Below are 24,904 nucleotides of genomic sequence, written 5' to 3' on the forward strand. Positions count from 1 at the left end.
CTGCCGCAGACTCCCCCTCTACTGACCGCTTCGCTGCATGCTCCCGGTAATCCCTGGACGAGTGCAGGCCGTTGTGCTATTTGCTCGCCCATGTCTTTGGTCAGCTTGGGCAACACGAGACGAACCACGGGCAGCGCACTCCCAGACAGCCTGCGCGCACCTAAACACTATTCTGCAAAACAGCGCTTGTGTGTAATCAGCCCTTAGTGATCGCCAGCCCCTCCCCAAGGCCGGCTACGACAAAGCCAGAGGACGACTAATCCGTTCGGACAATAACATCGAACGGCTGTGCAGCATCGCGAACGCATGTTCACGCCATCATCAGCCGAGCACCATGACCGCTGCCCCCTCGACAAGACGGCCCAACGTTGCACGACTGCCCTCGTTATTGCGCGCGACAACAGACGAGCCCCTCGCCAGGACCTGCAGCGTCGCCGTGGATACACCACCTGGGGAGACGTGCAGATCGCTCCTGCCCGCCCAATCACACCCTCGTCGCATGCACCTCTGCTCCTTCCCCGTCTTGCCTGGATGCGGCCCAGGCCCGCTACATCTGCAACTAAGCCCGTCCTGTCGGCGGTCATATAGACAGTACACACGGCGGAGCGAAGAGCTTGCTATTCCCGCTCCGTACACTTCCTATTCGACCTTTGCCTGGTGAACCACGTCCAGACCTCGACGTTGGATGCATCCAGGCAACTACCTGGGTTTGAGTGCCGCATCACACCCTCACAGCACTAGCTCTGCGCTACTGACATTCGCCACCTGGGCCACGACGTGCATCGAGTCTGGAGTAATAGAATGGTCTTTGTTGACACAGCACTGCTGCTACATGCTACGGCACCTCCCTATTCACCGACGCCGAATAACGAAGATGACACCCGTGGACGATTGAGTCTGTCACGTGCTCTTCCGAACGTCCGTGAACTCGTGCTTCCAACTCCAGTTAGCAACACTACCATGCTCTAATCGAAGTACACTGCCTCGGGCTTGTGTACACAAATCTTCCCCGATGCGTCGCTCTTCAACACCACCCTGGGATCCTCTTTGCTTGCCTTGACCTTCTTGCCGTCGACCTGCTTTTCTTCGTACAGAACCTCCACAACCTCGCCGTCAACGTAGCCAGGGAGCGAATGCCATTGAACTTTCTGGCCCTTCTTCGGCACACGGGTTATGTCGCCGGCAGCTGCAATAGGCTTATCGTGCTTGTTGACTGTGCTCTTCTGTCTCTTGTTGGCACTGGGAGCCTCTATGTTTGCGCCACGTCCTCGCTTTTGACCTGGATGATCGTCCTGCGGGGGACTCTTGGATTTCCGGCTGCTCTCCAAGAACTTCTGGTATGCCCGTTGATCCTCCTCCATGTGGTCCGGGTCGTCCCATTGTGTCGTGCAGTCCGTCTTGCTCTTCTTCTCGATCTTAGTAAAGCCACTCTTCTCGCCGTCTTTGGTCGCGTCTTTCTTCGCTTGTGCAGCTTTGGAGGTGTTAGCGACATGTTGCTTGCCCTCTTTGCCTCCCTCCTGCTTCTTGGCATCTGTCTCCTCCTTCTCCTTCTCGCTCATCTCTTCCCATGCCTTCTTCGGCAGGTAGCGGTGTTCCAAGCCGTTCTTGTCTTTTGCGCTTCCGCTGCCGTCCTTTGTCTGCCACTCTTCTTCCGTCCACTCATCCAGATGCTCCGCTTTCTCGTCCTTCTTGTCTGTGGTATACCCTCCACCGCGTTTCTTGTACTCGGATGCCATCATCTGTGCCTGTAATTGACTGTGTCAGTGGTGCAAAGAACACTCGCATTAGTCAAGCCTACCTTTCTGGCTGACCATTGGCCGGGCTCGCCTCCCTTGTCACCAGCTTGGATCTCCTCCTTGACTTCATCACGCAGTTGCGGATCCGTGTACTTGTCGTCGGTCTTGGAAGGCATTTTTGATGAGACTGAACGAAGAGCAAGTCTGAGAGGAGTTGTAGTCACACGAGGTGCGCGATATGCAGTAACAAGCAAAGACGGTCGGGGGAGAAGCGTGCGATACATTCCAGAAGAACAAGCGTCCAGCAAACCATCTTTGTACTACCCCGGATTGCTCTTTCCACTGACGTACAGGTACCTGCGCAAGCCCCGACCGCTCTCATCTTAAACAGCCAGCCACCCTTAATCACCTACATCATGAAGTCTTCACAATTCCGTATGGCGGCCAGAGCACCTTGGAAGCTGGTAGAGCACGTCTCGTTCCTCTCAGACGCGCGCCGGGATGACATCAATGACCTCTCGATAGACCGATTCGGGTTGGTGTGAGCGCTCGGACCTGATCGTGCGCTGAGATCGAGGAGAAGCCAGCTAGCGTGCGTCTGCCAGATCACCTACGTCCATGCCTTCTGGACTACCTGGGGAAAGAGCGACCCAACATTTGTGCGCAGGCTGCTGCTTTTCCCAGCCACCCTTCTCCATTTCCTTGCTTTGACGAGAGTTTGCTCGTGCGTCAGCTGTCGAATGCGAAAAGCTCCTGGGCTATGTCTGCCCCAAGCCGACATGGGCCGGTCCGTAGCGTGCCACCGGTGTGTGCTATAGCATAAGTGCAGCCACCGCCCGGCAGATGTTGCGCATTGTCTTGGATTTGTCCGTGCGAGCAACTCGCAAGTTCCCTTCATCGTGTGTCTGGTAGCAACGGCTCTTAAGCCAAGATCAGTGCGACTTTCAAGCGTATCGTCGCGATACCGATGCCAATGGCCCCTCTCGCAGCGAGGCCACACAAACAAACCGTAGTACTTGCCGCAGAATTTGCAGGGCATCATCGCAAACCATCATCGTTCGTTCTACAATGGCTTCATCTGGAATCTCTCCATTAGTGGTGTAACAAGACAGTACCTTTTGTGAAACTGTCGGTCGCATCTCACCAGGAAATGGAAGACAGTTCAGCGAGACCCTACACAATGAGACAATGCTCCCGTCATCTTCCAGAGCCATTGAAGGCGCATGGGAGAGTGTTCGTCTTATACCACGGCCTTGGTAGCCGTGCCGGAAGAGTTCACTACGTTCCGAGCAGCCGACGTCTTATACCTTAGTGATTGGTGCCAAAGCAAGTCAAATCATTTTCGATTTTGCGACTTTTCCGATTGGCTCACATCTTTCGATGCAATGAATGTGGGCTCTGGCTAATGTACGATTTAGTAGAAGTACGGTACACACTACCTTAGCAAGAGCTGTAGGTACCCCTCCATCATGGCATTCTGGGCGCGCCTTAACTGGAGCCAGGAGTGCAAGAGGATCGACCGTCGTTCCGTTCATCGGATTCATCTAGATGTGATGGAGAGGCTAAGATACCGATGAAGTCACAGCGACGCCTTCTTCCACACGGCTTCTGATAGCTTCTATATGCCTACTAGAAGTCACATCTTCTACACTCGAAGAAGGCTTCCGGTCGGGTGTTAGGGCACACTACAACATGCCGGCGTCCTTTCGGCCATGAAGTAGGAGTATCTAGGCCCGAGAAGGAGCGCCTGACTTACCCCAACAGGTGTCTACGGAAAAGGCCTGCCAAATACTGAACACTACTACAATTCGTGCATGACGCAACGCGACCAGTGTGACATAATGGGAGTCGGCGATGCCATATAAAATCGAGAGCATGATATCGCAGGAATTAAAACATACTGATTCCATTCCACTGTCTCCGCCTCCAGACTTGAAAATGCGTCTCACTTCATTCCTCTTCGTGGCATCCGCCACAGCCCTTCCCGCCATTTTCCGCTCCCGAGCAGCTCTTGCAGATGCCCTCCTGCCCGAGATATCCCTCCCAATCGACTACTCTTTCGGCGTGCGGGTACCAACATCTTCCAGCCCATCATCATCCAACCCTCTGGCACTCCTTGTGAACGGTTACACGGTCAAAATCCCACTCATCGCCAGTTCAGGCACTCTCGTCTCATGGATAGCCAACTACGCAGACGGAAAGGCATACAACACCCAATTCACTTCTATCAATCCCTCGGCGCCTAGGAACATCACTACGGACTCCGACTCCACCTCGCAGCAAGGTGGAAATAGCGTCTCAAACGCAACAGCACTGGCAGATGGCCGACAAGCTCGTGTAGTCACAACGTCTTTCTCCTCAGGCAACGCCGCGTCCGCCGCAGCTGCCGCCCTCGACGGCACAAATTCCGATTCCACGTCCTCATCCGGCGCTGCAAACAGCACAGCAGTAGCTACAACCAATGCCCTAGGCGAAGTCCTCATCTTCACCTCCGCTAACACCGCCAACGCCCTAAACTCGCAATCCATCAAGAACGCCAAAGGCGCCGAAGCAGCATCCTCCTGCGCCACCGACTCCGGGCCTGCTGCATCCGCACAGGCAGAGCAGGTCAACAGCCTTTACATTCCTATTGGCACTTCTTCGGACGGCAAGGAAACGCAATGGCTGAAGAGCTCGGCTTATGCGGCGTGTGCGGCGGGTGTTGATTCGCCCAATCAGGGAGGTAGTTCGAGTTCGGGGAGTCAGTCTAGTTTGACGGGCGTGAAGAGTAGTGTTACTTGTAACGGGGCGACGAGTACAGATCAGACGAATAGCACGACGTACAAGGTTAGTGTCAAGGGAAGGTATACGCTGTTGAAGGGTTTTAACGGTGCGGTGGGTGGGCAGAGGGTTGCCGATAGTAAGAGTCAGTGTTAGATGCGGTCGTGGGTGTACAGTCTGCAGCGGTCTTTGTAAAGTTCAGTCAAGAGTATAGCTGTATCTTCTTAGTCTTTACCTTTCACTTAGTTGGATGGTATGTCTTGAATTCTGCAATATTTATCACAATGCAACAAACATCGACGTTTCACTTCATCATTCCTGCCTTTGTGTGAACATTGTCATATACCCTCTTAACTACCACAAGATTCTCAACATCATTCTATCTTCTCTACTACGTCTCTTCGTATCTTGATCTGGGGAACCGGCTCCGGTCACCTTTCACTTTCACCTTGGCAATTTCGTGCACACCTTCACTTTCTCTCACTCTGCGCTGGCGCTGCTATTGTCAAGCCGCACAGTGAATACTGACTCCTGAAGTAGACTAGCTTGACGCGCGCTCCGCTTTGATAGAGACAATAGCAGAAGCTCAGTTACCTTTACGATTTGAAGACCCTTGCTGTTGAAGACACTTACCTCCTCATCGACAAGCCCATTTGCACATCATATCAGCGACATGCTTGACTTACTGTCTTCGTTAATTTTCACACCTCTGGCTAGTAAGACGCCGCCTCTTGACATTTCAGACTTGACATCGTCTCTCCTCACCTCATATCCGCGCCCAAAGGCACCATGGCGCGACCCATACTATCCAATATATGGCCACAGCCCGCTGCGAGCCGAATACATATTGCCTAATTCATGGCCAGACGAGCGCAATGGTGAGGCGACAAGTCCCTCGATGTATCGCGACTTCTCCACACCACTCTCACAAGCGCCAACGTCGTCCTCAACCAGCCACGACAGCTTGACAGCTGAGCCCTGCGAATCGCTTGAAGTCGAGCAGGGTGATGCAGGCTATCGTGGTCCAGCGGCCAATCTGGTGGCCCGCAGACTACCACAGGTAGAGGCCGATAAGATGGCCCCGCGTCGTGATATCGAGGACGTGTGCCGTATACGGAAGATTTTGGACAAGAAGCGACAATGGGAAGATCGCATGGCGGTTCTGCTGGGTGAAAAGATGTTGGCAAATGGTATCAATCGACATCTAGGGGCTATAGAAGTGGGATATCTACCCGAAGATGAACACACAATGGGAAAAGGGACAGTTGGTACAAATGGGCACCGAAGAATGCACGAATTCCTGCACAGCAAGGAGAAGAAGAGGAAACGAAGTGTTGAAGACATTGGAGATGAGGTCACGGATGATAAGGTTGCCAAGAGGACGCGGACAGTGCCTCTGGGCATATTGAAGATGCACACAGATAAGAAAGATCGACACTTACCCAGCAGACATACCGGATGAACACGACATGGACCTGGCATACAAGAGACAAGTCAGACGCAGACGGAGTACAGCGATGTGAAACCACATGTCGCGCCTGCATGATCACCCCAATGTCACCCAAATACGCTACAACTTCAGTCTGGATGGACGAGTATTGGCAGATTCACCGCCTTGAGATGCCGATTATCCGCAAAGGGTGGGAAAGGAAGTTTGACTGCAAGATGGGACCAAGTGGAGATGAGTGGGTAATGGATCATGGGGCAGGGAGCATGGGCCTCCATCGCCAAGATGCGGGGAGAGCTCCTCCCCAACACAGCCGGAGCCATGCAAGGTACCACAGCTGCTGTAGCGTGCTGTTGACGTTGTCGACAATTCCACACCGCCTCGACCGAGTTCCAATCCCCATCTCCAGCCTCATCCACCATGGGAGGAGAATCGCACCGCAACATGCCCGTCCCCGTGGCCAAAGACTATCCACAGCTGGCGGCTGGTCCCGTTGGCAAGCAGATCCACAGCATCTACCAGAGCCGACTGAGGCAGTTTCTCGATGCAGGACAGTACAGGGAACAGAGTCTGGTTGGGTAAGTCTCAACCTTCACGCCTTCCTAATCGTCTGTCCCCAGCTCCAAGATGCTCATACGTCATACAGCAAGCTCACCGAAGCTGTCGCGTCCGGAACCGACTGGGTGAAGCTCTCCGTCTACTCGCCCCCGAACCTCTCGCGCCCGCTCTTTAAGGAAGCCACCTCCCATGCTTTCCACCCCACCAAAGTCGGCGAGTCGTTTGGCCCCAGCTGGTCGACCCACTGGTTCAAGGTCCAGCTCACAGTGCCTAAGCACATGCTAGACAAGGAACATCTTGAATTCGTCTGGGACGCAAACAACGAGGGCCTGATCTGGACCGAAGATGGGTACACTGTCCATGGACTGACAGGTGGCGGCGAACGCACGCAATGGATCCTGCCCAAGGAGTTTAGAGACGGCAAAGAGCATACCTTCTACATCGAGATGGCCTGCAACGGCATGTTCGGCAATGCCCCCGGCGGCGACTCGATTCAGCCACCAGATCCAGACAAGTACTACACGCTGCACACTGCTGAGGTCCAGGCGGTCAACCTGGAGGCGAGAGGGCTGTACTTTGACTTCTGGGAGATTGGAGATGCCGCTCGCGAGTTCCCTGGGGACTCGACGCAAGCCCACGATGCCCAGCAGGTCGGCAACCGCATCATCGACACTTTCATTGCGGGCAATGGAAGCCAAGAGAGCATCAAAGCATGCCGCAAGATTGCGGCCGAGTACGTCGGCAAGGACGTAGACTCGCACAAAGTATACGAGACCGACCAGGAGGCTATCGTGCACGGAATCGGCTACTGCCACATCGACACGTGCTGGCTCTGGCCATTCGACGAGACTAAGCGAAAGGTCAACCGATCCTGGTCGAACCAGTGTGACCTCATCGAGCGATACCCCGAGCTTCGCTTCTGCTGCTCGCAAGCGCAGCAATACAAGTGGCTCGAGCAGTACTACCCTTCCACATTCGATCGCGTTAAGAAGAAGGTCAAGGAAGGAAGCTTCCAGCCTATCGGTGGTAGTTGGGTCGAGCATGACACCAACCTTCCTGGCGGAGAGTCACTCATCAGGCAATTCTTGTACGGCCAGCGCTACTTCGAGAGCAAGTTTGGCCAGCGGTGTCGCACTTTCTGGCTGCCGGACACTTTCGGATACTCGACGCAATTACCACAAATCTGTCGCATTTCGGGTATGACCAGATTCCTGACTCAGAAGTTGAGCTGGAACAACATCAACAACTTCCCACATACGACATTCAACTGGGTCGCGCTGGACAACAGCCAGGTCATCTGCCACATGCCGCCATCTGAGACGTATACGTGCGAAGCGAACTTCGGTGACGTCAAGCGCAGCGTCACACAGCACAAGTCGCTCGATCAAGACAAGTCATCGCTGATTGTCTTCGGCAAAGGAGATGGAGGCGGTGGTCCGACATGGCAGCACCTTGAGAAACTCAGGCGATGCCGTGGTATCAGCGACACTGCTGGTCTGTTGCCTCGCGTCAAGCTAGGCGACTCAGCAGACGACTTCTTTGACCGCCTGGAGAAGAAGGTCGAGAATGGTACTGAGCTCGTGACATGGTATGGCGAGCTGTATTTTGAACTTCACCGTGGTACATACACTACACAGTCGAACAACAAGCGCAACAACAGGAAGTCGGAGATCATGCTGAGGGACATTGAGTACCTGGCGACTTTGGCGACTATCAAGAACGGCTTCGGCAAGAAGAGCTCATACAAGTACCCGAAGAAGGACATCGACGACATGTGGGAGAATGTGCTCTTGTGTCAGTTCCATGACTGTCTGCCTGGAAGCTCCATCGAAATGTGCTACGACGACTCTGATCGGGTATGTTGCTGATCCCCAGATTTGACTTTACGACTGACTTTTTTAGATATACGCCGAAGTGTTTGCTACTGGAGAGAGGCTGCTTTCCGACGCTCTTGCTGAACTTGGCTTCAACGATGAGACTAGCTGGGATCAAGACACCAAGCTATTCGCGATAAACACCTTACCATGGAGCCGTACAGAAATCATCAAGTTGCCGAGTGAGGCAAGTCGAACGAAGTATAGTCCTCCAGGGGCAGAGTACGGTCTTGCTCATCGTAACGGATCTCAGAAGGGCTTGGGTGCTCTGGACGTGTTCCCACTCCACTCTGCGTACCCTGCTCAGAAGGCGACTATTGAGGAGATCCATCCCAATGTTTACGAACTCCGCAACTCGCAATTCGTTGTACAGGTCAACAACGGTGCCATCACCTCACTCTTCGATATTACCGCCGATCGCGAACTGATCCCGAAGGGTGCCAAAGCCGGCCAGCTTGTAATTTACGACGACAAGCCACTTTACTGGCAAGCCTGGGATGTCGAAGTCTACCACCTTCAGTCCCGGCAGGAACTCGAGCCCAGCAAGGTGACCATCGCTGAGAACAGCGTTCACCGTGTGAGCTTAGTGATTGAGACCAAGGTCTCAGACAAGTCGTGGGTCAAGACGACCATGAGTCTACCTGCAGCTGTAGGAAACACACCCAGTGCTATCGAATTTGACACAGAGATCGAATGGCACGAGACAATGAGGTTCCTCAAGGTCGAGTTCCCAGTCGACATTGTGAATACAGAAGCCAGCTACGAGACTCAGTTCGGCATCGTGCGCCGACCCACGCACTACAACACTACATGGGACATGGCCAAATTCGAAGTCTGCTGCCACAAGTGGGCCGATCTTTCCGAGGCTACCTACGGTGTCTCGATCCTGAACGACAGCAAGTACGGTTTCGCAGTCGCCGGAAACGTTATGCGTCTGTCCCTTCTCCGCTCTCCCAAGGCCCCAGATGCCCACGCCGATATGGGCAGCCACAAGACTCGCTACGCCATCTTCCCTCACAAGGGCGGTCTGGACGAACGCACAGTCCGCAAGGCCTTCGAGTTCAACAACCCGCTGAAGATCGTTGGCCGCCAGGGCCTGCACGCCCCGCCATCCGCCATGCACAGTGGTCTTTTGAACCCCTTCCACATCTACGGCGCCCCCAACCTCGTGCTAGACACCATCAAGCGCGGCGAGGATGATGAGGATGTCAGCCGTGGTGAACTGCCGATCAAGAAGGGTCATTCGATTATCCTACGCATCTACGACAGTCTGGGCGGAAAGAGCAAGGGTGTGCTTACCTGGGGTGACGTCGATGTGAAGAAGGTGATCAAGGTCAATGCGCTGGAGGACGAAGAGGGTGAGCCGCTGGACATAAGCGACATGAGGGTAGGAGCGGAAGAAGTGAAGGAGAAGGGTGTGCCAATCGAGATTCGCGCATTCGAAGTGGCGAGTTACAAGCTGTTGTTGGCGTAGGTATGGCATACGTGTGGCGATTGATGGGTAATGAGTAATGAGAGTATGTGGTATAACATGGACGGTCCTTCAATCACTGGGAATCATCTTTGTTGGAGTATAGTCCGGGCGTTGAGTATACATAGTTGGGCATCAGACATAAGCAATATTACGTGTCGTATCCAGTACGGTCAACCCGTATCCGAGATCAAGATGAAAATTGTGTCATTGTGTCCAAAACGCCTATGATGCCGTATCCCATGCTCTATATATCGATCGATGCCATCACGCTACCCTAACCCTAGAGCAGGCTTAGTTGCACTCGAGTTCAAGCATTCCGCCCGCCTTGCTGGAGTGCAGACCTAGTGGATGCGATCCAACTTGAGCCTGTTCCTGGCAATCTTGTCATCGACCGAATCTGTCTTGCCAGTGATGCGTGTAATGTGCGTGTTCTGGTTATCGACCTCTTCGCCCATCGCGCGACCGAGTTGGTTGAGGTTCTTGGCCATGCCATGAAGTTGGTCTGTTAAGAGAAATTTGTTAGAATGCACGCATCAATGGAATAGACGGGGAGTACGTACCCAAGTTGTTATCGATCTCGTTCTCCATCTCGTCATCCTCCTCGTCAGCCTCGAACTGGAACTTCGAACGTGCAGCCAGCGAGCTCTTGTTGTTGCCTTGTGGACCACCGCCTGTGGCTAGCTTACGCTGGGCTTCGTTTGCGCGGGCTCCAGACTCCCACTTGGCCCGGTTGGTTTGCTCTCGGGTATCACGGTCGCGCGCGTGCTGGTCCATGGCTTGTTGCATTTGCTTCTCGCGCTTCGAGTTGCCTGTGAAGGGGTTGGGGACGATGGAGAACATGCTTGCGTTGATGCCTGGAATCGGGTTAGTCATGAATGATACGTGTTGAGGGTCGCGTCCTTACGGGCCAATTCCTTGGTCTGTCCATTTGCTCTGTCGCTCTGGATAGAGGCAAGGTCGAGATTGCGTTCCGTGCTAGAAACGAGTTAGCTGTGTATAAATGTGTGAAGATGTGTCCAACGTACTTATGGATACGCTCTCCCTGTGCTGCTAGTGTCCCTAGAGTTCCTCGACCAGTTTCCAAGGCCTGCTCAGCGAGACGGAGAGCGTTTCTGGTGCTCGCAACATCTTGCTGCTTCATGAACTTGATCTCCTGCTTTGTGGCGTCGATGTCTTCCTCTTCTTGTTCTTCAGCCGTCAATTGGCGGTCCTCGTATGCTCCGTAGCCACCAGGCGCAGAGCCATAGCCACCGGGAGCACCAGCTCCATATCCGCCACCGGGCGTGCTTCCATAGGCACCGCTTTGACCCAGGGCGCTGGGCTGCTGAGGCGGTTGCGCTTGCTGGCGTTGGGGAGCATTGCCGAACAGCTCGTTGCGGCCTGCCTCGGTGCTCATGGTGTCGTTGGACGCAGTCCTTCCCAGGCCTCCGTAGCCGCCGGGCCTCTGCGGTGCGCCTCCGCCATAGCGATCGGCTCCATAGCCGGACTGTGCGCCGTAGCTGCCTCCTTGCGCACCGTATCCGCCTGGTCGCTGTCCGTAGTTCTGGCCCGGGCCGGTGACAGCTGGCGTCTTCTCTTGGCGGAAAGAGTTGTCCTGGCCGTCGTTCGAGTACGAGGGGGGCGGTTGTGCGTATGGGTCCTTGCCTACAGGCGCGGCATACGGGTTCTGGGCGGCTGGGCTTTCCTTTCCGCCCTTATCCTTCTTCTTGGAGAACAGACCCATGATTCAGGTGTAGAGTTTTCGGTGTGGTGAAGAAGACGAGGAGATGAGTCGCGTCTTGTAGGCGTCGACGTCAGGGGTGGGTGCGGTGAGGGCTGACGGGTCGGGGAGCACCAAGGGAATTGTGGGGTGCGTTCCAAGGTTATCGATTGGGCGAGCCAAGGTCCAGGGTCTCGCGGCGGGAACTGGAAAAGTGAATGAAGGAAGGCACGAGATGAAGAGGCGATGCAGTAGTATATGAATGTCACAGGTAGAGGAAGTCACGTTTGAGCAATGAATGTTTTGCTGCGTCTGGCGTTTCAATCATTCGAAGCGCCCAATGCCGCTAGCGAAGGCGGAGCCCTGGGGTGAGTACGCCACCGCTTGTGGCTGAGGGCCGCTTGCAAGGAACTGCTCGAAATAACTACAAGACACGTTCCAACCGTGGGTTCGAGTGAAAGGACGAAAAACTCTGCAACTTGTTTCGAGTGTGTCCTGAGCAGCGGGTTGCAAACTTGAACGCGAAGATTGGTAGGGCTGTCGCATGGTTGGGCCCACATCATTTGGTCCCTGCAGCCGCACTCAGGCACCGCACCTAAATTGGCCCTGTGGTCCACCCAAACGCATACATTGAACTCTACAACACCATATGGGTATCTTTGTCCTGTAATCTATGATAGAAATAGCAAGCATCTGCGACGCTACGTTGTCCAAATCGCGCTATCCTCCTCATGTGTGACCTCCCCGTCCGAAGAGGGTAGATCCTCATGCTCCTCTTTTGTCCAGATCTCGTTACCCGTCACCACGGGGAACGATGTCAGGACGCGGCTAATGTCTCCCCACCATACTTCGCCGAACCTCCGATACCAATCCACTGTAACCTTCAGACCCTCATCAAAGCTCGTCTTAGGTTCCCAACCAAGCGCACTCAGCTTGGTCCCGTCTGTCGCATAGCGCTGGTCGTTGAACGGTCGGTCTTCCGTGTGCTCGACCCACTTCGACAGCTCGGCAGGGGAGTCATGGGATATTTCGAAGACATCCAACAGCCTGCAACATATGTCCGAGTTCGATATCTCGTCCTTTGATGCTATATTGTAGATCTGACCGATGTCGCCCTTGTGCAGTATCGTGTCTAGTGCATCTACAATGTCCCCTGCGTACAGATATCGTCGGGTGGGGGAGCCGTCGCCGTGGAGTAGGAGCTTCTGTTTTCGTTGTAGAAGCATGATGAACTTTGGGATGATTTCTGTATAAGTCAGTAATGTACATCCACTCGAGGTATTGGGATTGCCTACTCTCAGGAAACTGATGCGGCCCATATACATTGTTCGCACGAACGGTGATCAGCGGCAGCTTGAAGCTACTCCTGTATGCGCTGACCATCATCTCTGCCGCTGCTTTACTCGCCGAGTATGGATTTGTTGGGGCCAGTATGCTTGTCTCGCCCAGGTCTGCCGCTCCGACAGGTACATCGCCGTATACCTCATCGGTCGAGATGTGTATAAATCTATTGACACCATGTTCCCTCGCTCTTTCAAGCAGAACATGTGTGCCATATACATTGGTGTTGGTGAACTCGTATGAGTTGCCAAAGCTGAGGTCGACATGCGATTGCGCCGCAAAGTGGAAGAGTGTGTCAATTCTGTGTTTTCGTAAAACGCGCTTTACGTCCGCCGGTGACGTTATGTCGCCTTGTTCAAATGTGAAGTTGGGTCGTTCATCGAGGATTCGCGTGTTATTCAGCGCAGCGCAGTAGTCCAGCTTGTCGAATGATACGACATTGTAGTGTGGGTATGTAATCACTAGATGCCGTACGAACCAGCAAGCTCTACTTGGTGGTCAGTTGTGATGTATCATAAGGGAGGTTCAAGAGACGCACAGCTCACAACTTTCCGTGCTCTCGTCGCAACGTACATGAAGCCAGCTCCACCAGTTATCAGAATGTTCTTCGCATCAGGGAGAGGCTCGAAGTTGGTGCTGCCAATGAGTATCGGTGCCTGCTCCCAAAGCTCCTGCTTGACATGCGATCTCGCATTGAGAACGGTTGACCGTCGCCGGCCTGATGCTGTTAGCGTCGGGGTTGGACTGTGCCTTGCATTGCATCGTGCAGGTGCCCAGGTGGAGACTCACGCTTTACGCCATTGGTGCCATTGGGCACATAGTGGGCGCTGTCAGAGCCTTGGGTGGAACCCATAGTAGCGGTAGCTTCTGTCGTCATCTACCAAGAGTCGTCGAACGCTTGCTTGACATGCTCGAGTTCAACATACAATTAGTTGTACTGGTCAAGTATGCGCGCGCTGCTGCCGCGTGTCTCAAGCACGAGCGCGATACGGCACTAACCCGACACGGAGATGCATCCGTCATTGCGCGTTACGTCATCAGAATGGCGAAACTGTCCAGGTGCTCAACACCAGCTGGGCGAGAACGCTGCATCAACACCGCATATGCCCGCATTCCGACACAGCGAATCGTTAGGTCCCGATACATACCACGCATTGGAGCTTCGTTGAGCAATCATCAGCCGTTCCAGCTCCGTAGATACCATATCTACCGCACCGAAAGTCGAGCCGAACAACGCTATGCATCGGTCTGAGCGAAAGGCGCATATTCTTTTACCTCGAAACCAAGGATCATCCTGACGGGTCAGCGGAGTCTGTCTCCACGTATTTGTAGCTCAACGAAATCCAGCACAAGAGACATGGCAGGGACTGCGTTACACATACCCCGCTTCTCCCCCAGCCCGTCAACACCTATCTACGCGTCTCGTAGCTTTCGCAGCGAATGGGATATGTCGGTACGATACACATATTGCGGATTACGCATGTCTTTATTTCCGGCCCTCCCGCGAACAGCCAAAGCGGGCTGCCCCACCACGGTAATGTGGGGATGATCCCCAGCCGTAGCACTCGAAAACGAAGCAACGGGTATGATTACGTGAAGGCGCGTGTATAAGCTTCTCATCTAAACATCATGACCATTGCTGGCACCAAGCTCTTTGCACCCACCAGCTTCTCGGTCTACTATTGAGATAATCGCCTTTCTGCAATTGCGAGCATGTGGGCTACTTATCTTCTTCTGTCGGGCATCATCGCTCTTATAATCGACTACAGCCGCATGCTGTACCTAAGATGGCGAATGGTAGTTGCTTACTCCTGTGCCAGCTTCATGTCGGGTCTGTCACTAATACGCCAACAGCCTCCAGGACCGTTGCCTTGGCCTATTGTTGGAAACACCTTCAGTCTACCGGAGGAAAAGCCTTGGTATCTCATGGAACAGCTTTCGAAACAATACAAGTCACCGCTCATCACGTTCTGGATCGGGCGGTTAGTTCGACAGCAGTTCTGCCGTTATGAACAGTGAATAACACAGCACAGGAGACCGACAGTCTGGGTCAATGACGCATGGACTGCTGATGAGCTTCTCGTCAAACGGGCAAACATCTACAACTCTAGACCCCGCATGCTGATGTTCGCTGAGCTTATGTCCGGCCAAATGAACCTGCTGCACAAATACACGTACACGAAAGAACAGCGTGAAAGGTTTCGCGACCTCAGGAGAGTTACCCACCAGGGTGTTGGGATACAGCAGGTCAGCGTACCACAGGGTTTCATGTTGCTCATATTGACGTTACCAGATAAAACGCCATCGAAGCCTTCAAGACGACGAAAACAAGATAGTAGTGTGCGACCTACTCGAGACACCCGACAAATTTGTAGCTCATTTCGAGCGATACGCTACGAGCGTTGTGTCAATCATCGGCTTTGGACGTCGGATTGGGGATATACAAGATCCGTTGATCACTGAAGTGATCGCTCAGATGCAGACCTCTGCTAAGATGGCCGTCGTCGCCAAGGACTTCCCGCGACTGATGGAGACCTTCCCATGTAATTTTTGAAGCCACTGGATCAAATCCATACTAACAATGACAGGGCTGGCCAAATTTCCCAATTGGATGGCTCCTTGGAAGCGTGATACTCGACGTTCAGCAAAACCCAAATACGGCCGCAATGATTTCTTCTATGCTTTGGCTGAAGAAGCCAAGCAATGTCCAGAAGAGAACTACTCCAAGTACCTATTTCGCGAAGCACCTCACCTCAATCTTCATCCTCTCGAAATCTCCAATCTCGCCGCTAACCTGCTCGGAGCTGGAGCGGACACATCAAGTAGCACTCTACAAACAGCAGTACTGGCAATGCGTGCCTTCCCTGAGACCCTTGAACCCGCCTGGGAAGAGCTCGACCGTGTAGTAGGCCGATCACGAAGTCCGACGCTCGATGACGATCTTCCATATCTCCGCGCTTTCGTCAAAGAAGTCTTTCGCTGGCGTTCGGTCGCAGTGATAGGAGGTACTGCTCATGCACCCAGTCAAGATGACTACTATAACGGCTACCATATCGCGAAGGGTACCTGGGTGCAGGGCAACGTCTGGGCGATACATCACAACGAGCGCGAATTCCCCGATCCTGATCGCTTCAATCCTAGGAGATTTCTCGATACGGATGACAAGAGACCGTTTCCCGGAGAGAAAGGATACATGACTTTTGGATGGGGTAGAAGAAGCTGTGCTGGTCAAGCGTTGGCTGAGCAGGGTACGCATCTCAGCATCGCGCGATTGGTGTGGGCATACAAGGTGGAGCCAGAGGTGGACCCAAAGACGGGAGAGGAAGTGCCTGTTGACATCTTCAACTTCACGTAAGTTTTGTTGCCAGAATTCGAGGCTATGAAGCTTCATTGATATTGACGTTTAGCAGGAGCGGATCGAACTGGCGACCCCAGCCATTCAAGGTCAAGTTCACACCCAGACACGAAGAAATCAAGCAAACGGTGATCCGAGAGGCGCTGCAAGCACGGCAAGATTTGGCGAAGTATGATCGCGAAACCAAGTACACGTTCAGCACGTTCTACGAGTAGGGATTGGCTGAGATACGATATCATTCATGGATTGTACGTATGCGTCGACTCGCGAGGTCGATCAACTCTCGAAATGGCAAGGTGTCGGGCATTTCCATACAGCTTTGCATAACACCCCTGCCAGTGCGGAGAAGACATGGGTTTCTCCTCACTGCCCCACGATGCTAACCTCGCCTGACTCGCATATCTCGCTGTATAAGGCTGCGATCCCTTCTTCTCGCAGATGGATGTCGGTCTGTCCCTGCGTGAGCAAGAATGGCAAAACTCCAGGAGACGTCCTTGTGGGCGAACCGCAAATGCTTACTAATATGCTCCGCCGTCGCTATCGCTAGCATGCAGTACGGTATTGATACTGCTGCAGTAGGTGGTCTGCAGGCTATGCCTGGATTTCTGATGGTCTTTGGGTATGAGGACCCGACAAGCCCGCTTGGCTATGGCATTGATGCAAGTTTCCATAGCCTATGACATCGCGAACATTACTGACGCGCAAGATAGTCGACGGTGCAACAGCTCATGACCTCTTTGTTAAATCTGGGTTCGTGCGTATCTGCCATCGCTGCCGGTGTCTTTGGAGGCTACTTCGGTCGCAGGAAGGCCTTGTGGCTCGCATGCATCATATGTTTGGCTGCAGTGTCGGTACAGATTGGGTCCACCTCCAAGGCCGGTCTGTATGTAGGTCGTCTATTACTAGGCTTCTCCAACGGCTTCTTTGTCGTTTTCTCGACCGTGTACTGTAGCGAAGCAGCACCGGCGCATCTCCGGGAGTATGTTTCCGGGTCTCTTCGCAGACGATAGAATCACTAACGGTCACCAGAATTATGGTCGGGCTCTTCTCTTTCTATGTGAACCTTGGAAGCATCATCGGCTCTATCATCGACAACTACACTTCACGCTACCTCTCGAAACTCTCCTACCAAGTGCCTCTCGCCTGCATGTTCATCGTCCCGGTTCTACTCGGCACGGCGCTTTTCTTCGTCCCCGAGAGTCCGCGATGGCTTCTACATCGTGACCAACATGATGCGGCGCGCAAGTCTTTGGAGCGTCTTCGTTTCGACCATGGCGAAGAGCTGGAGTTGGAATGGGCGGAGATGATCCGGGGCGTAGAAGAAGAGCGTAGGCTTAGTCAAAGCTCAGGCTTTCTGGATCTCTTCCGCGGCAACGACTTGAGACGTACGCTACTATGTTGGGGCACGATCGCGAGCCAGTCAGCGAGCGGCTCTTGGTTCTTCATCGGCTATCAAACCTACTTCTTCGCCATCGCTGGGATTACGAAAGCTTTTGAGTACAGCATCATGAACTCGTGTATTGGCTTCGTGGGTGTTCACCTTGGTCTTTACTCTATGAACAAGTTGTTTGGCAGAAGGACGATCATGATCGCTGGGGCAATAGCATGCGGTCTATGCGAGCTTGCTTGCGGGATCGCAAGTAGTGTAAAGCCCAGCTCAGTCGAGACTGGAAACGTATTGGTAGCGTTCACGGCACTGTTCCTGTTTTGTTACAACGCCGGAGTGGGTGTTGCGACAAGCCCTCTAGCGACGGAACTTGTTAGTTCAAGACTTCGAGCTTGGACGGTGGGCAGCGCGAATGCTCTTGGATACTTTCTCGCTTGGCTGATCGGGTTCTGTTCGCCATACTTCATCAACCCTCAGGATCTTGACTGGGTGTGTAGAAGTACACTACTCTGCGGCTTACGCTGACACAATTGCAGGGTCCGCAATACACGTATATATGGGCAGCTTCGAACTTCATCTGTGTTGCCTGGTTCTACTTCTTCCTTCCGGAAACGAAGGCGCGATCATTAGAGGAGCTGGATGAGATCTTCGAAGCTAGAGTGGCGGCACGAAAGTTCAGGCTGTATGAATGCAGGATTGTGGAGGATGCGAAGCATGATGTTTATGGGAAGGAGACAGTTGAGACAACAAAGCACGCTGCTTGATGGACTGTATGCATGTCTTCAGCGGGTGTATTACTACTGTACCTATTCCAGCTCAATCAGTAGGCCTACAGTCTTGCGCTCCTCTACTCCTCCGCGGCCCATAATGAAGCTTCGCATTCACATATACTCCTACTCATCCTCATTAGGTGCTTTCACGCGGATTCTCACAATCTCATCAGCTATCGTGGAAGGGTCGTCTGGCGCAGGGAGTTCATAGGACATTTTCCATCTCAGAGAAGGCAAGGCCAGTACTTCATCGCGAGTCCGATTTGGATGCCAATGTGAATCCTGGAACCAATCCGAAATCCACTGCCACGGGATCAGTGACTTCTCATAGCTCGTGAAGTCAGTCGTGGCCTTGTAAGTTTTGTCACCAACGGTGAAAGTTGATGATGTAGCAGTACCACGATCGTCTTTGTGGCTGAAACTCGCGACGGCAAGGGCAGCGATATCTGTGTATCTCATTGCTATCTTGCTTTGGTCAGCGACGAATTGATGGAATCGGATGCAACGACCTTGGAAGATTGCCCGTTCCCAGGAGAGACCGCATTCGGGGAATTGGAAGACACTGGCTTCTTCCTCGCTAGCAAAAGCTTCCATCGATAGACCTTGGGGATCATTGCACTTGAAGATCGGAAACTTGTCGAGACAGTGGGCCAACTCATGGAGCAAGACGTGGGCGAGAAGGAATTGGGGTCCAAGGTTCTGTACGCTAGATGGAGGGGGAGGACCAGAACTATCTGTCACAGTTGTCTCGGAGTCTGGAACGAGCACTTTGCGAAAGACTGAGTGCAGGAGCACGCAGGGACTTGTCGGTGCTCCCCTCTCTGGTCGAAACCGCAAGCCCTCGCCCATCATATCGGCGCAATAAGCCAGCATACCGTTACGTACCTTGGCGCTCCTATCCGCTTCGCGCCAATTGCAAAGCCTTAGAACCTCGTTATAAGTCTTGTCATTGGTCGCGTGGTCTGAGAAGGTTGTTCGGAGTTCATCAAAAGCGAAAGTTAATCCCAAATCCATGTCTGTCGGGGTACGGTCGGATTCTTGCACCTTCCAAGTCAAAACGCTAGTTAGGTTGTCCAGTTTCTCCCTCCATTCGGCCATCAAGATGGATTTCTCTACTAGCCGATAGTTTGAAACGTAAATTAGTGGGGGCGGGGCGTCTCCTACAAAGGTCTGAGAAGGTAGTGTCTGACTCCTCATCTGATGCCAGAAATAGTCAAGAACTCGTTCGTATCCCACGAATCGACTTGCAAGTTGCAGAGCAGGCCTTATGTTATCATACATGTGCTGCGAAACGCCGATGAACCGGTAGCGGGCGAAAATTGGTGAGATCTCGTTATTGAGAGTACTTGTACTCGAAGTGACATTGAAGAAGCCTTGTTCCTGGAGATGCTGGATCGCGTCTTTCTGTACGTTATCGACATGGCCTTTGAACTCGTGCATGATTGATAAGATACGAACTGTCGTACTGCGCCCGTCTGGACACTTTAATAGTGATCTCCAGGGTATGCTTGCTGTTAGCAAAGTGTGTCCTGATGCGATGCTACTAGTCACGATGGATATGTAGATTAGTTTGCAGCAATCAACAACTTATCCAACCACACCGAGATGATGGGGAACTCGCAGGGCTTTGCATTCATCATGAAGTATGGCCATTTGTATGTAGTTCAGTGTATATCTCCATGCTCGCTCAAACGTGGCCATCAACTAAAGCCAAGCCAAGACACTGAGCGTTGCAGCCATTGCTAAGGCTGTCATACCGAGCTTGTGCGAGGCCAAGGTGCTTGTTCCAGCGTCTTGTTTAATCAGCACGCTGTAGTAGTACGAAATTAGATGAGACGGATACATACCTTCAACATCGGGAGTCTCCGTTGCTTCAGCACCATCCTCTTCTGACTCAGTGGTGGAAGGCGACGCCTCAGTGGACTCGGGCGTCTGAGTCTCTGAGGAAGTAGACGGTGTCGATGCGACTCCGGTGTTGGATGATGACATCGCTGAAGTCGAGCTCGCAGACACGACTACACACGGTCCGCCAAGGAAAGGGTACGAGGAAGGAGCCATGTCGTTGACGCAGTCGAAGAAATCGCTCCCATTGTCTGCCTCGCACCACTGAGTGCAGTCGTTCAAGATACGGACCTCGGCATCATTGTTGCAACAGGATGTGATGTCGACATCGTTTGGAGGAACGTTGACCTGGCAGATCTGACCTGTGAGTCCCGTAATATTGAGACCATTAGGAGCGATGCCTGGAGAACAAGACGTGGGTGTAGGCAGGGCTTCGCTCGATGGGATCGGAACGAGTGTCGCTGCGACCGAACGGAGTGTTGAAGTCATGGTGTTGGGGAGAGGTACAGTCTCTATAGTGAATGCTGAAGTCATGATTTTGGTTAGAGATTCAGTCTCTGTAATGAAGGCGGCAACTTGGAATGAGAGAAGTAAGAAGGCGAACAGGAAGAGCACGATACGTGGTAATGCTCAAATATACCTAGGTAAGTAGCAGCGATGCAACAAACGCGACGTCATCTGTCATACTGGAAGCCGACCGACCCGGAACGGTGTCTTGGTACATAGCCAAGACAGAATAAGGCAGAATCAACATAACATTACCCTTTGTTGTCTCAGTGCATCGTCCAGTCTGATGCCGCCTGGGAGCGCGCCAAGAGCGGGCACGGTTAGCGCGGCACTACTGGCGCCTTCAGGTACCCGCGCCTCACACCTTCACTTCCAGTTATACTTGTCAAAGGAACCACTGGAAGTCGCTGGCTTTTCGGATATGAACAGGGGTATAACCATTGTAGCTTGCAGATCAAACGGAAGCCTGCATCACTCTACCAAAGTTGAGAACGGCCATTGACCTAGGTACATACGCGTGTGCTCTACACGCCCACCGCCGGGGCCAGATTGCCAATGAAGCGCGACTTCGTTACTATACATTCCCATTGGGAAGGAAGACCCAATTGAGGAATAGCTCGACACGATCACTTTACGATAAACACAGATCATTGCTGCTAGAGGTCGGCAAGTGTCAAGTGTGGGTGCCCAAAATTCAGACGGGAAGACTACAACAGCGCGTACAACATCAGGGTTGTAAGCCACTCGGAGAACGGCCTTTCAACGGTGTGCTTTCGAGGTACGTCCACGGAAGACAGGCATGATCACTCTCGCGCAGTATCAAGATGTGAAGCTAGAATGCTGACAATCTGGAAGGGCTGTGCTCATCGCCCCGCTCCCGATTCTCCACATCGCATCGCACACGGACGATCCTCTGTCACGATCCAGTTGACTGAGGCATTTGAATACACTAGACTCGTGTTTCGAATGTATATACTTTGCACCGATCGCATACCGCAATGCGCATCTATCTTTGTCGGATTCGCGAACGAGAAGATAATACCGTGTACGTTGAGCGCAACACGCAAGCCTCGACCAGCCATGATTATATCGCTATCTCCCACGTATGGGGATCACCAGAGACCATCCAATCTGTCAGGGTCGATGGTCTAGAAAGTCCCATCTCTTTGAGCCCAGGAAAATTGCCGATACTTGAGATCCTACGTCGCCCAGATGTGTGTGGTGCTGGATGGTTCTGGATGGACCTCTTTTGCTTAGACCAAAGTACTGACGCCACGATACCAATGGCTGATCAGCTGGCATCCATTCCTACTGTCTATAAGAGCAGTCGTTGTGTCAGGGTCCTCATCGAGTCGCCCGTGTGCCGTGAGTGGGCTGAGATTGCAGTTGCCCGGTCACGGAACAAAATACTGGAAGAAGATATTACCATCTTCGGCGACTACGAACTGCAACACGCAAGAAGCTGCCGTTATATGATGTTTGCAGATCCATGGTTCGACAGATTGTGGACTAGACAAGAAGGCTTGTATGCGAAGAGGATACAGGTCGTATCGCTTAATCAAAAGCCCTGTCCACGGTTTGACAGCAGCTATACACAAGGTGAAAAGTGGAAGTTCACCGGCATAAGTGCTATGCATCGCAATTCAGCTCGGACTTTTCTAAACGACAAACTCGCATATCACGGCCACGACACGACGACAGCTCCCATGAGATTCCAGGCCTACATAGATCTAGTGTACAGAGGCGATTTAGATATGACCAGCTACCAGTCGCTCTCGACTAATGTAGTAGCGCAATATTCGCCCCTGGACAGTGCCTGGAGAAGCGGGCGGGCAACAACAAAAGCTCGCGACTATGTCCTCGCGGTATTCCCGGACATCATGGGCTATCAGGTCCCATTGAATGCAAGGTCACTTTCATTCACATCCCTGCTGCAAGATGCCTTCAAACAACTGCCACAACTACAACTGAAAGGCGTGCTGGCCGTCAAGATCAGCAACGGGGTAGCCGAATCACGGAGCCTTACAAATGGGATCTTCCAGCCTCACGCCGTTCAAAACCCGACAAGTGTGACAGCAGCATACGACACCTTTGCTCTGGTGCGCAAGGGGGTACTTGGGTATTCCGAAGAACACGCTACTCATAACGGCGTGCCGCTTGGGCTCGACAGACCCTTCAAAGTCATTGCTCATGGTATAAATGTCCGCGCCGTCCAATTCACGCGAGCCTATCTGCCTAAATTGCTGGACCTCTGGGAATCGACGGCAGACTTTTCTATGCAACTGTTAAGCTGCCCGCCTTCTAGTCCATGCTTTGGATCCTCCCGACAGCTTGATGACTACGAGGAGATGCACTACCGCGGTTTTGCTAGCCAATTCTGCAAGCCATCGATAGAGGGATGGGCCGCTGAACGACCTGGACTGGTAGCTCATGGCGTAGTAGATCTCGAAAAGATGAGTCAGAAGGTCACTGATGCGGAATTTGAGCTGTATTTGACACGGTTCATGGCATGTCTGGTGTGTGGCACGACTCGAACGAATGGGGTGACTATCTTGGAGACATCCGAATTCAGACTCATCTCGACTCTGCAAGGGAAAAGCTTGCTTGCTTTGATCAACAAGGAATATCTACAGGCTATTGAAACCTCCAAATACGTCCTTTGTAGTAGGGGTATGACAAAGATCGAGGGACTTCACATTGGTGCGGAATCTGGATCTGATAGTCGTTTGGAAATGTTCGGTAGAACGTGGATCCCTAAAGATGGGCTCATCGAGGAGACGTAGTCTTTGAGTTTACTCGCTGAGTTTACAAGATAAATTATGCTCTTTGTCTCACATGTCATGCTTGCTGGCCCATTGTTGTATCTTGCTCATCCACTTGAACGATTCGACTAGTCCCGCTGGATGTGCTCATTAGCGGTGGACCTGGAACCACCGCGGGCATGTCAGAGGTACTGACTGATGCATTACCGGTGTCTGGTGCTTCTCCATCTCCAGTCAGGTCCGAATTCGACGCACGCGCAGACGCATCATCGGATGAGCGTGCGCGCCCCCGCCATGGATCTGTTTGGCGTTTTAGATCGTACTTCGATCTCGCGCCATCCCACCACTCAGTCTCCTCCTGACGTAGTTTGCCCGGGAAAAACTCGTGGCGGAGTACATCCCCAGCTCCAATGATTGTAGACTCCAGATCCATGAGGCCATCCATCACGCTCGAGGTGATGATAGTGTCCACTAATTTCAGGTGCAGACCTCGCACTTCTGGTTTGCGGGCAGCAGCAGCGAGCATTGCGTTTTGTAGCATCCCCAAAACTCCAACTAGAACCAAATACCAGGTATGCGACTTTAAGCCAGCAACCATGATCAGCAGGGCTAGCCAGACAGTGATTTGGCAAAACGACTCAAGGCGGGTGATCCATACCCCCAAAGGAAGCCCATGCATCATCTTCGCTCTGCGCATCTCGTTACCATTCCTATGATACCTTTGAACACCGTGCTCATCTCTCATGGGAGTCGACAATCCCTTGACAGCCTGCCATAACCGATCAGATCGTGGGCTTTCGCTGGCAGCGAGCTCTTCCAAATCCAGCGCCTCGCCTTTCCCGTGGATGATCATGATGTCCCGTGATCCATTCCCACTAGTCAGGGCCAGTATCTTTGTGGTATTGTGCCTCAATGGGTGTTTTTCAAGCCGCCACTGGGTTGAGGCCCCTGCCATCGCCGAAGCAACGATCCCAATACCAGTGACAAGCAGTATGCCCCACTCGCCATAGCGACCGAACGGTATGGCTGCGACAGCAAGCTGTGAAAGCGTCACTGCGACGTACGCTACCCACGATCTGGAGTGTATTGTATATCGACTGGCGCGTCGCGGCAAGGCGTGGTAAATGGCGATTCGAAGTGCTCTGCCGTCTAGCTGTTCGACTGTGTTCATGTAGAGCTCATTGTCCCGCATTATACGACCTAGAATCCAATTCCTGTTGCAGCGTACGTACGTCGATTCCACGTTGAACACCAGAACTGGGTAGTCTGGCGGCGGTAGCAGTCGACCGTCACCAAGAATGCGGACTAGGTTGCCAAAGGAGTACGCTACCCAGCCAAAGGAGAAGCAAACAGGACTGATCCAGTGTCCTGCTTCTTGTGCAAGGGCGGTGT

General features: G+C 52.9%; 8 protein-coding genes across 8 annotated transcripts; 5 read left to right on the forward strand and 3 right to left on the reverse strand.

Annotated features, from left to right (window-relative positions):
• Positions 1-965: 965 nt before the first annotated feature.
• Positions 966-1,912, reverse strand: J4E90_004337 (uncharacterized protein; the record flags this gene model as incomplete). The annotated part of the gene is made up of 2 exons (XM_051433902.1): positions 966-1,745; positions 1,799-1,912. 2 exons carry the CDS (start codon positions 1,910-1,912, stop codon positions 966-968), a joined length of 894 nt encoding a protein of 297 aa, XP_051292420.1.
• A 1,762-nt stretch (positions 1,913-3,674) lies between these two features.
• On the forward strand, positions 3,675-4,652 carry J4E90_004338 (uncharacterized protein; the record flags this gene model as incomplete). Its single annotated transcript, XM_051433903.1, has 1 exon — positions 3,675-4,652. One exon carries the CDS (start codon positions 3,675-3,677, stop codon positions 4,650-4,652), a length of 978 nt encoding a protein of 325 aa, XP_051292421.1.
• A 742-nt stretch (positions 4,653-5,394) lies between these two features.
• Positions 5,395-5,958, forward strand: J4E90_004339 (uncharacterized protein; the record flags this gene model as incomplete). The annotated part of the gene is made up of 1 exon (XM_051433904.1): positions 5,395-5,958. The coding sequence occupies one exon, from the start codon at positions 5,395-5,397 to the stop codon at positions 5,956-5,958; it is 564 nt and encodes a 187-aa protein (XP_051292422.1).
• A 405-nt stretch (positions 5,959-6,363) lies between these two features.
• On the forward strand, positions 6,364-9,849 carry J4E90_004340 (uncharacterized protein; the record flags this gene model as incomplete). Its single annotated transcript, XM_051433905.1, has 3 exons — positions 6,364-6,521; positions 6,590-8,357; positions 8,404-9,849. 3 exons carry the CDS (start codon positions 6,364-6,366, stop codon positions 9,847-9,849), a joined length of 3,372 nt encoding a protein of 1,123 aa, XP_051292423.1.
• Positions 9,850-10,190: 341 nt separating this feature from the next.
• On the reverse strand, positions 10,191-11,572 carry J4E90_004341 (uncharacterized protein; the record flags this gene model as incomplete). Its single annotated transcript, XM_051433906.1, has 4 exons — positions 10,191-10,351; positions 10,410-10,703; positions 10,754-10,824; positions 10,875-11,572. The coding sequence occupies 4 exons, from the start codon at positions 11,570-11,572 to the stop codon at positions 10,191-10,193; spliced, it is 1,224 nt and encodes a 407-aa protein (XP_051292424.1).
• Positions 11,573-12,249: 677 nt separating this feature from the next.
• Positions 12,250-13,742, reverse strand: J4E90_004342 (uncharacterized protein; the record flags this gene model as incomplete). Its single annotated transcript, XM_051433907.1, has 4 exons — positions 12,250-12,794; positions 12,844-13,376; positions 13,463-13,607; positions 13,679-13,742. The coding sequence occupies 4 exons, from the start codon at positions 13,740-13,742 to the stop codon at positions 12,250-12,252; spliced, it is 1,287 nt and encodes a 428-aa protein (XP_051292425.1).
• A 1,641-nt stretch (positions 13,743-15,383) lies between these two features.
• On the forward strand, positions 15,384-16,459 carry J4E90_004343 (uncharacterized protein; the record flags this gene model as incomplete). Its single annotated transcript, XM_051433908.1, has 3 exons — positions 15,384-15,432; positions 15,478-16,240; positions 16,300-16,459. 3 exons carry the CDS (start codon positions 15,384-15,386, stop codon positions 16,457-16,459), a joined length of 972 nt encoding a protein of 323 aa, XP_051292426.1.
• Positions 16,460-17,277: 818 nt separating this feature from the next.
• On the forward strand, positions 17,278-18,395 carry J4E90_004344 (uncharacterized protein; the record flags this gene model as incomplete). The annotated part of the gene is made up of 2 exons (XM_051433909.1): positions 17,278-18,120; positions 18,168-18,395. The coding sequence occupies 2 exons, from the start codon at positions 17,278-17,280 to the stop codon at positions 18,393-18,395; spliced, it is 1,071 nt and encodes a 356-aa protein (XP_051292427.1).
• Between the last annotated feature and the right edge of the window lie 6,509 nt (positions 18,396-24,904).

The sequence above is a fragment of the Alternaria incomplexa genome (assembly GCF_024043165.1).
Source record: "Alternaria incomplexa strain BMP 0042 chromosome Unknown scaffold_5, whole genome shotgun sequence".
NCBI classification, from domain to species: Eukaryota; Fungi; Ascomycota; class Dothideomycetes; order Pleosporales; family Pleosporaceae; genus Alternaria; species Alternaria incomplexa.